Below are 10138 nucleotides of genomic sequence, written 5' to 3'. Positions count from 1 at the left end.
GCGACACCGCGGTGCCAAACACCATCGGTTCCTCCCCACAGAGGAGCTGTGAGCGGGACACGCGTGTGCCCGGTCCTGACCCCGGCAGTGGCACGTCCCTGGGGCGGGGCGGTAGCCTACATCCTACATCCCACCTTTCACTTTTAATTTCGTTAATAAGGAACTTGTATTTCCTACCATGGTGTTAGTAACCTTTACGACTATTAGTTTAGTTTCTTCTCAACAGCAGATAACAAGTAAGAAGGGTGCTCTGCACCTCGACACCAGACCTGACACATCTCCGTAATCCAGCATTTTTCATCCTGAGCAACCACCTCGTTATTTGTCAGATTTCTTACAGCAAAGCTGCCACCCCTTCAGCAAACACAATTCTCGTTTAAAGACACATCATGGGACATTCAGAATTTTGTGGGGAAGGACAGCAGGAAAGCAGAAGAGCAACAGTTACATCAGGGCGAGCACCAGCAGGACCAGGCCAAGGTCCTTCAAACCATCTCCCTCACGCTCTGTCGCTCACACCCTATTTGGCCTCTTTCTAGCGAAAGCTCGAGTTAGGGTATTTCTTGCCAAAAACCACCCTGCACACCACGAGTTTGCCTGCACTAGTGTGCTGCACAGCCGCGCTGTTCCTGTGCCCACTGTGCACAGACAGGGACAGGACACCTCAGGGCTGGTCCCACACTCCAGCTCCTGGGCAGCAGCAGCAGCACCGTGCCCAGCCAGCTCAGGCTGCACATGGGAGAGTGCAGAGCACTCGTCCCCAAAAGCCACTTATCCCCCAGCCTTTCCCATCTCACCAGCTACACTCCTGGAAAAGCCATCGACACATACAAATCAGAGCAGTTTCTAGCCAACACACTGAAGAGCTCCACCAGGAACTCTACAAGACACTGGCCCATTTACTTCTGGGACCTTGCAATCGCAAAGAAATCCTTTGATTTCTCAGTTCAGGATGAGGAATAGTATCAGTAGTAGTAGGTTGGTCTCATTTTGCATGGGCTTGTTTAAACCCACCATGCAAGTTAACTAAACCGAGCTCTACTTAAGGCACACACCAGTCAACTCCCACCAGAAAGCACACGACTCCCACCAGCACCTCTCCATGAGCCCTGGCTAACCAGATCTGAACGTGTTCCATTTACAAATGATGCTCTGAAACACACCGAGATCCTTCCAGATGTTTGGTATTCACTTACCTCCAAGAATGGTTGACTGGTTTTGAGCCTTGCTGCCAACACATGGGACAACGAAAGATTGTCCTACCTCTTCCCAGGACAGGGATCAGTCACACTCAGGACACTTGATCCTCCCTGTACAGCTATCAGGATGCACCACTGCAGCCATCTACTTCTAGTTTCGTCTCCTCAAGACACTGACTGCACTGTTTAGTTTAACTTATTGGCCCTTTTCAGTGAAAGCTGAGAGACAAATGCCTCAAACCAAAATTCCTAATAGACTTAAAATAAAAATAATGTTTAGGCAGAAGATAGAACCACAGTGTTCCCACCAAAGAGAAGGCCACAGCACAGAGTTCATATTATATTCTTATACAGCAGAGAATCCACAGGGAAGAAAGATACCGTGACACAGTTGCATGGAAACTTCTGATCAGAGCTTATTAAACACACACACACACACAGACACATGCACACACACAAAAATCAGGCTTCAAATTCTGCTTCTCATAGAGTTATCCGTACAAAACCATTCAGAACTCAAGGCCGGGTCAGCTCAGTCTGCAGCACACGGTGAGGATTCCCCCGTGTTCTGCCCATCCTCAGGCACGACGTGAGGGGTTGGGTGGGAGAGGGCAGCAAGGTCCTCTTAGGATTCAGGGTTATTTTACCATTTTCCCCACACACGCTAAACAAACTGTGCCATCTCTGTCTATTAAAAAAGTTAATTTATTATCCCCTGCTGGTAAAAAAGTGAAAAGCTATACTCTGTTAGACCAGTAAGAAACAGAATTACTCCAGCTCTTTGGAGGTTTTTAGATACAACTTCGAAGCATATTATTCCACAGAGGAACAGCAAGTACCTTTCTTCAGAAAGGAAACTATAATGGGTCAGCTTTTTTCTTTTAAGCAGAAGAAGATGTATCCATTACAGGACTCCCTTTCTGTGCAGATGAAATCCCTCACATCCTCCAGGCAGCACATACAGAAAGTCTCCTAAGGAGAAATACCTCTTTAAAAAGTGACTTCAGGAAACAAGTGCAAGTTCCTTTTAAATCTGTTTTATAAGAAGGATACCAATGTACATTTTAATAGTTTTATTTTAATTTTCCCCAAGGGGGAACCAAAGGCAGAGAGGTGTTGTGAGATACATCACGTTGTTCTTATGGGTAAATCAATTTGCAAATGTTATTTTACCACTCTATAAAAATACACACAGGAGTGTGAAGGAAGCTAAGTAGTTAGAGTGGCTGTCATGGAGCAAAAATGTTAAATAGAGTCAGGTTTTTTTCCCCCTAAAAATTGTGGCTCCTTGTATTCCATAAAAGCAAAGTCTTTAGTAGCCACAGGAACAGAAATTTAAGTGGTAGCTTCCTTTGAGCATGTGCACACAAAAGCATTAGTAAAGAACTGCTCCCATGGTACTGGACAGCAGATGTGAGCGACAAAGCCCCATCCACAACAGGAAAGAAGATATGCATTCAGTTTTATTATCTCAGCTTCCCATCCAAACTCCTGTAAACAGGCTCCATACCATTCAGGCATCTCTGATAAAAGAGTCTATAGTTCTTATAAAAAGAAGTCACACTGTAAGATCAAGATATTTACCCTGTATGTGTTATGTGAGCGCAAAGAGGAACAACCTTCCAATTTCTCAAGACATATCCAAGCAATCTGTGACCCAGTTCCTTTCTCTGTCCAACTGTGCTGTGGGTAACTCAGTTAAGTGCCTCTTCACAGGTAGAGACAGTTTGCTTTTAAAAATATTAAGGACACATTTTTTTTAAATCTTTAAGAACTTCCTGGAAAGTTACTGTGGAAAATGAAAGTGCTCCCATGGTGAAACCAATGTGCAAAGCTCTACAGACTTTTGTCCTTGCTGCTTTCTTAGTATTCCTTCCCTTAGCAGATTCATGTTAAGATGAGGCTCAAGACATTGCAATGAGGCCATCATCCACCTGTAACAAGCAGGCAGACACTGGAAAATGTTTTATGTTTAGTCATAAAACGTGGAATAAGCCAAAAAAATATTGTTCAGATATGATCTGGATGGTCTCTCAGGTGGGTTTATATACCAATGGCCTGTAACACTCGCTTTTCATTCTCATTGAGATGGTCTGAAAACATTGCATAGCAGGGCTGCTGTGCAAACTGACAGAGGAAGTCAGTGAGATAGGCCTGCAAGGAAGACAGAAAGACCCAGTTAGCGTCAGGTGACGTCACCTTGGAAATCCTGTTTCTTTCATGTATCAAATGATAACCCTCGGCATGCACCCAGTGAGACAAAGGGATTGTGGGGAACAGAAAAGCGATGCAGAAGGAAGGGCGGCAGCAGAGGGGAAGGGCTGATAAACAGCTGCCAGCTGGTGGTAAAAAACAGGAGCAAAGTCTCATATGGGGGGGGGCTATGACTGGATGGGAACATCTCCCAGTGGAGTAGGGAATTCTGACATGTTCAGTCTCCAACCCACTTCTGACTTCAGCAAATAGTTGGGAAGCTCAGGGCTAGAAAAGTCTCATCTCCTTCTGTTCAAAAGCTTTGTTCATTCACATTTCCAAGTTACAAATATGGATCCAATGAGGAAAAATAGCTCCAGGCATAGAATCATAGAATGGTTTGGGTTGGGAGGGACCTTAAAGATCATCCAGTTCCAACCCCCCTGCCATTCCCAGGATACTCAGCACTTTCCGAAGTAATTGCAATGAACTGAGTACATTTGGGACAACAATCAGTAACTGGTGTTTACAGCTTTGTTAAAGTACAATGGAGAAAAAATAAGTTTATAAAGAATGATAGGAATCTGATTTAAAGAAAACCTCATTTTAGAGCATCACCTGGAGATCTATTTGGTAAAGAGGGTCCTTTAATGCATCTGGATCATCCTCTTCATCATCTTCATAGTAATCCTCATCTGTCAATGGCAAATCAGCAGGTTTTAACATCAAACAGAGCAAAATATCTCAGGAAATATTCTACTTGACTACTGCTGAAATCCAAGGACCCAAGAACAAATAGTTTCAGTACTGCTGGGTAAAAAAAATTGTATCCAGAATATTCACTCCTTAAGTTCAGATGATTAGAAAACATGACACCCCAGAAGAAGAAGGGTCACAGTGGGAGTCCCAAGGACTGCGCAGGTGAGACGAGCACACACGGGATACCAGACAAGCAGGTTTGTTAGTTACGTGCACTATTATCTTATGCCTTAACCTATGTCAGGGTGACACATTTCCAATTCTGTGCTAATGTAAGCAGTCTCCCTTCTTGTATTTGCCTGTAAGGTTTGCTCTTCTAAGACTATATGCAAACTGGAGAGCAGAGGAAAGGAGGTATTATACCCACTCCATCTTTATGCAGCTATTATTTCTCAAGGCCAGTCCACAAACAAGCTCATCCACTGCTATGACATTGTCATTCCAAGGTCACATCTACATCTTTAAGCATCAATTTTCTCTTTAGAAGAAATAACTGCATGAACCTCACAGCAACACGAAGCCTACACAGCATTTGAACTCTCAGGTGAAAAATGCAGTTATTTAATCATCGTGTTATTCAAAGACTTGTCCCTCTCTTACAGGAAAAAGTCCTTATTCAAAACCCTAGTGTAGGGATTTCCTTCCCCTTGCCTGCATCCTCTGCTGAGCTGCTGTCAAGGAAAGAAAACTTTGTCTAGAATGTCATCTGCTCTATTTTCACTTCGAGTAAGCACTTTAAAGCTGTTCCTTACCATACTTGTTTGTGGAAAGAATATCTGATAAGAACTGTCCTGCTAAGCCTTCATCTTCATCCTCATCCTCTTCTGGATCCTCCCACATATCATTCGAATCATCTGTTTAGATGACAAAAATTTCTAGAATTTAGAATTTCTAAAGGATTATTGTAAAGAAATAAACAAAATCCAGTCTGTCAGTCACTATACAAGGGGCTGTGTAATTTTTAGGCAAACATCCCTGCTCGGGTAGGTGGATGAAGGGAAACACCTGCAACCTTTACCATCCCTTTGGAATCAGTAACTCAAGAACTGAGCTAAGTGAAAAACAGCTGCAAGAATGGATGCCTGAAGCAGAGGATGAAAGGCAAACCAGATACACCAAGAAAGGATAATTTTATCAGCATGTAGTCAGATCTCATCTTCCAAATTGGCCCAAAATAATTTTCAGGTTTAAGAATACACAACACTGATTCATCCTTTGGATCATTGTTAAAGCCTCTGTCATTACAAGTACACTATTTACTACTGTGAGTTTCCTATTACTATAAATGCTTCTGAAGAGATTACAGAGTAGACTTAAGCCATGAAAGAGGAAAAGCAAAGCCAGTATTTCACCTTGGCTCCAATCTGCAGTTGTCTGTCTAGATGCATTTGCTTCCATCGCATTAGAGAGTTCATTTATTATTAATTTTAAGATTTTTACTAACAAAGGAATGTTTGTCCAGCGTTCAGGATCTATAAGAGAAGAAAAATATATATTCATACTGCTTTTAATAAAAAGTTGTTAAAAACATGCCTTTTTTGTGGTGGTGGGGTTTTTTTTATTTTGCCATACACTTAAAGGGCTCACAGACAAGCAAAAACTTCCAGGTTGGGAAGGGACTGACAAAAAAACCCCCAAATGTTCCTTCCATACACCTTCATAGATAGATTTCCAAAGACCTAAATTGCAACATCAAATCTTGCATATTTTGAATGAAAAGACAGTATAGTCAAAATCTTCACAGCTCAATTAATTTGTGAGTCTACTCAGTGTTTTAATAATCATAAAAATCATAATAATAATCATAAAAATTTAAAAATCATAGTTACAGATGACTTCATTAAGTTATTGTTACACATCTAACAGGGCTTTCAAGTAAATGAGCAGAGCAGCACGCCCACGCGAGGCTCTACCCTTTCTGAAACACTGCAAGCTCCAACTTCTCACCAGGGCTCCTGCAAGGCCTAATTATTCCATAGGGACAGCTAGACTGTTTTTGTCCCTAATTACAAAAGTAAATATCCTATCAAATAAAGAAACTGGGAGCACTAGTTTTAACTCTTCAGGTGCTCAAGTGCAATTACTGTTCTTCTATTTGACTAGCCAATATCTGAAGATGATCAGAGGGCTGGAGCATCTCTCTTATGAGGAAAGGTTGAGGGAGCTGGGCTTGTTGAGCTTGGAGAAGAGAAGGCTCCAGGGAGAGACCTCATTGCAGCCTTCCAGTACCTGAAGGGAGCTTAGAGACAGGAGGGAGAGGGACTTTTGACATGGGGAGAGGGTGCATGGGGAGGGTCCATGTCCCCCTGACAGGACCAGGGGAAATGGTTTTAAACTAAGAGAGGGGAGATTTAGGTGAGACATTAGGAGGAAATTTTTCACCCAGAGGGTGGTGAGGCTCTGGAACAGGTTGCCCAGAGAAGCTGTGGCTGCTCCTCCCTGGAGGCACTCAAGGCCAGGTTGGATGGGGCCCTGGACAGCCTGATCTAGTGGTTGGCCACCCTGTCCACAGCAAGGGGTTGGAACTGGATGATCTTTAAGGTCCTTTCCAACCCAAACCAGTCTGTAATTCTATGATTCTATGAAGGCAGCATAGAATCATAGAATCACTACTTACCTCTTACACCTCTAGCGCTTTCCCCTATTTATTTCCTTTACTAAGTGTCACTGCATCACCCCAAATCCCCCAAGCCTACAGCAGCTGAAGGCCTGAGGAGCACCAGCTGCCTTGATGAGCCTCCAGTTTGGATCCATGCAGCCATTACATCCTGTCCCGCAACTGGTTGTACACAAGCTCTAGCTCAGCAAGTTGCAGAATCAAGGTTTTGACTGACCACTGAGGACAGTGTCTCCTCAGCATCTTCTCCTCTGGAGCTCAGTCCCCAGGAAAAAAACTGCCTAGTGCTCTCTCCGATTAATGTATGAATCTCTATCCAGTCATCTCCTATCAAGGATTCTGGGGTTACCCACTTAAAAATAAGACAAGTCTTATGCAGGAGGCTGGCCAAGCTGTCCTTAAAAGCAACCTCTACCTTGTTGAAATCATTGCTGATATTTGTGAAAGTCTGTCTCACGAAAAAAACACTTAAAAAAAAAAATCGCTGCATTCACTAAACACACTTTTCTCTCAGAGAACCTAATAGGCATCATGAAATTATCAGTTTGTCTCATTAGATGGAACAGGATGACAGAAAGTAGTAGTGGGTAAGTCCCTATCCCATAATCACCTCATCCACTTAGATTAAATCAGAGACATCAGGAGTCTTCCAAATCAGTCTGTGGCAGAATTAAAGCAAATAACAGATACATTAAGCACATGAAGTAGGGATTAGCTCTAAAAAACAACATGCACATTCTGTAGGAAATATCTCCCGTAGCTGTGTGTGATCTGCAAGATCAAATTTAAGGCCTTTCATAGCATCTGCTAACAAGGAAAAAAAAAACCTGTTAAAAACAGCAAAATGATTACTTACTTTTGGCCGACTTTGATCGTGTCCGTATTCCCTCATCCATATTAAATATTTCTTCTCCCTTTACCCTAATGTCCTGAAGTCGCTTGTCATCTGTGTTGATGCCATACTGAAGGAGTTTACACAAAGCTACAGAGCTGGGGAGCAGGGAACAGGAAAATTACAGATCAGAATTTCCCCAAACTGTCTGGCTTTCACAGTGAACTGTTAATAGGGAATGTATCTCCAGAGCAGACTTGCAGATACCCCCCTTTCTACACTTTTGCCCAGAAGAAGCATTACAGAATTTTCCTGCTTCTCCTGCTTTATGTCAGCATCTGAAACTGGACTCATCTCCTGACCTGCACAGCAAGCCAAAAACTGACACAGCTTTGGATTAAACAGTACCAAGCAGTACATACATACATGAAAGGTTTTCCAGTTTAGAAATGCCATGAGGTTAAACACACTCCTGAAGCATCGTGTGCAGATGAAGATGGAATTAAGAGGAAAGCAGTGGCAAGAAACTTATTTGGCTGATCTGCAGCCATGATTCATCTCTTCTGTGTACATCTAAATGTCAGTCTCCTTCACAGCTCAGCTACACTCAGACCTTCTAGCTTGCTCCCTCCATATCTTCATGTGTTCTTTCCATCTCTGCTGCTCAGATTCCTACACCACTCTCAAACCTTCTCCAGTTCCAGGCTGTTTTCAAGCCATACTGGGCATGACTTTGACTACAGGTTAAGGCCACCAATTTACACTTGGCACTCCTAAACCTCTCTCCTGGCTCCACAAGTCTCAAACTGCAGTTTTGGAGCTTCATGGAACTCACTCTTTTCATGCTTTCACTTCACACCCTCTTCCTCTCCCACACTATGGCTCTGAGTTCCCATACTGCTGGTTTGGACCTAGATCCTACATGCCACCCCTGAGCTGCCCAAAGTTTTCCCATTCTTTCATCATGCAAGTCAAGAGCAAATAGCCACTTCTTCAACCTGCCACTCACAAGGATGGGGACTGATGCACACAGAAGGTGTCAGCTATCTCCATGTTCCTCTTACTGACTCTGAACAAGAGGGTCCTCTGACCAGGCATTGCTTTGCTTCAGTATGCAGGAAACACCTAACATTTTCTAATGCACAATAAGGATCACCATAAATAACCCAAATCCAAGTGTTTCATACAGTGTGGAGGCCCGCCAAGCTATCTGTACACACAGAGCTCTAATCCTGGACAATACAGAGCCAGCACTGAACAACAGTTTAACGTTGTCCTCCCTGTCAGCATTGGCCTTGACTTCTCCTTGTGGCCATAAGCAGCCTCAGGGGATCCTGCAGATAACCCTGCTCTGTCAAAATGGGGATAAACCACTGTTCTTAGGGATGAAACAAACCAAGCGTGACCAGAAACAGCACCAGATCCCCAAATCAGACTGCCTCTTCTTCTGCATGATAATTCATGAACTTCCATTTCAAACTTGCTTTTCCTTATTATTTATTTCACAGGCTATTTGACTGCACTATAACAATAACACATCAACACATACTAAGAAGTGAGTTAACAGCTGGTGAGATTCTTAAGAGTGGTCTGTTAGGCTTCACATTTCCAGAAAAATCAAAGACAGCAGCTGCAGCAAGACTTAAATTAATACAGAGCACTTCATGCTTTGGAATATAGTACTCGGCCTCCACCGGAACACAAATGTGCTCCTACAGCAAAAGGGAGAGAAAGCTGTTTCAGCTGATTTCTTTATTGACTTTTAAGAGATCATTAAATCAACATGAAATCACCAGATTCTCTTAGGAAACCATCCACAATGCCCTGAAACTCTATAGTAGTCTATAAAGCTATTTTCATGCACAGAAGTTCAATCTCAAAAGCACGCCTGTGATTGCAAGAGACACCCCCTTGCCCCTTGGGTCACCCTGTTCCAGCACAGAGACACCAGGCAGCAAGAGGAGCACTTAGAGGAAGATCAGAGATCGCCCCAGTTACCACAGCTCTCCTGAGCCAAACTGACAGTGCAGGAAAAAATTAATCCTGTCCAACGCTGGCACAGACTAACCCAAGTGTGAAGCAGCTCCGCACTCCCTTGCACGCGGTGTGTGTGACCGCAATGGGGTGATCAGTCAGCGAACGTTAACGCACGGATCCTGCCCAGGAAACCATCCTACCTGACTTTGCCTTCATACTGCCCATAGAACAAGTGCTGCCGGCTCATCCACTCGGCCATTACAAACTCCAAGGCAGGTTTGCCAGTTGGTCCAGGGAGACTACACAGGAACTCCAGGAGTGGTTCCAGTTGTGAGTGAACCAAGTGAGCAAACACCATAATCAAGGACTACAGGAGGAGAAAGGAAATGTTAGCTGTACATAATTTAATAACTGCAAATGTTTTATCAAATATTCAAGTAACTGAGTTTCCTGCAAGAGTAGAGACTGTGCTTACTCACTCCAAGACGAAGAGAAACTACAACCCTCTGCAAGGCACCGTGTGCTACAAAAGCAGGCAAGAAACTACTACAGTCAACAGCA

The 10138-nt window shown here is 43.4% G+C and overlaps 1 protein-coding gene across 1 annotated transcript in view; it reads right to left on the bottom strand.

The window, feature by feature from the left end:
- Positions 1 to 2782: 2782 nt before the first annotated feature.
- Positions 2783 to 10138, bottom strand: part of LOC104522543 (importin-9-like) — a gene marked incomplete at its 5' end in the record, with an annotated part of 9227 nt that continues 1871 nt past the window's right edge. The window contains 6 exons of the mRNA XM_010164870.2: positions 2783 to 3353; positions 4011 to 4087; positions 4904 to 5005; positions 5504 to 5623; positions 7625 to 7758; positions 9778 to 9944. Of these exons, the coding sequence (XP_010163172.1) occupies positions 3243 to 3353; positions 4011 to 4087; positions 4904 to 5005; positions 5504 to 5623; positions 7625 to 7758; positions 9778 to 9944 (711 nt within the window). The remainder of the gene's footprint in view (positions 3354 to 4010; positions 4088 to 4903; positions 5006 to 5503; positions 5624 to 7624; positions 7759 to 9777; positions 9945 to 10138) is intronic.

This window comes from Antrostomus carolinensis, unplaced genomic scaffold, assembly GCF_000700745.2.
Source record: "Antrostomus carolinensis isolate BGI_N321 unplaced genomic scaffold, ASM70074v2 scaffold7063, whole genome shotgun sequence".
Lineage (NCBI taxonomy): Eukaryota > Metazoa > Chordata > Aves > Caprimulgiformes > Caprimulgidae > Antrostomus > Antrostomus carolinensis.
The sequence above is the reverse complement of the archived record's forward strand: the minus strand, read 5'-3'. Positions and strand labels throughout refer to the sequence as shown.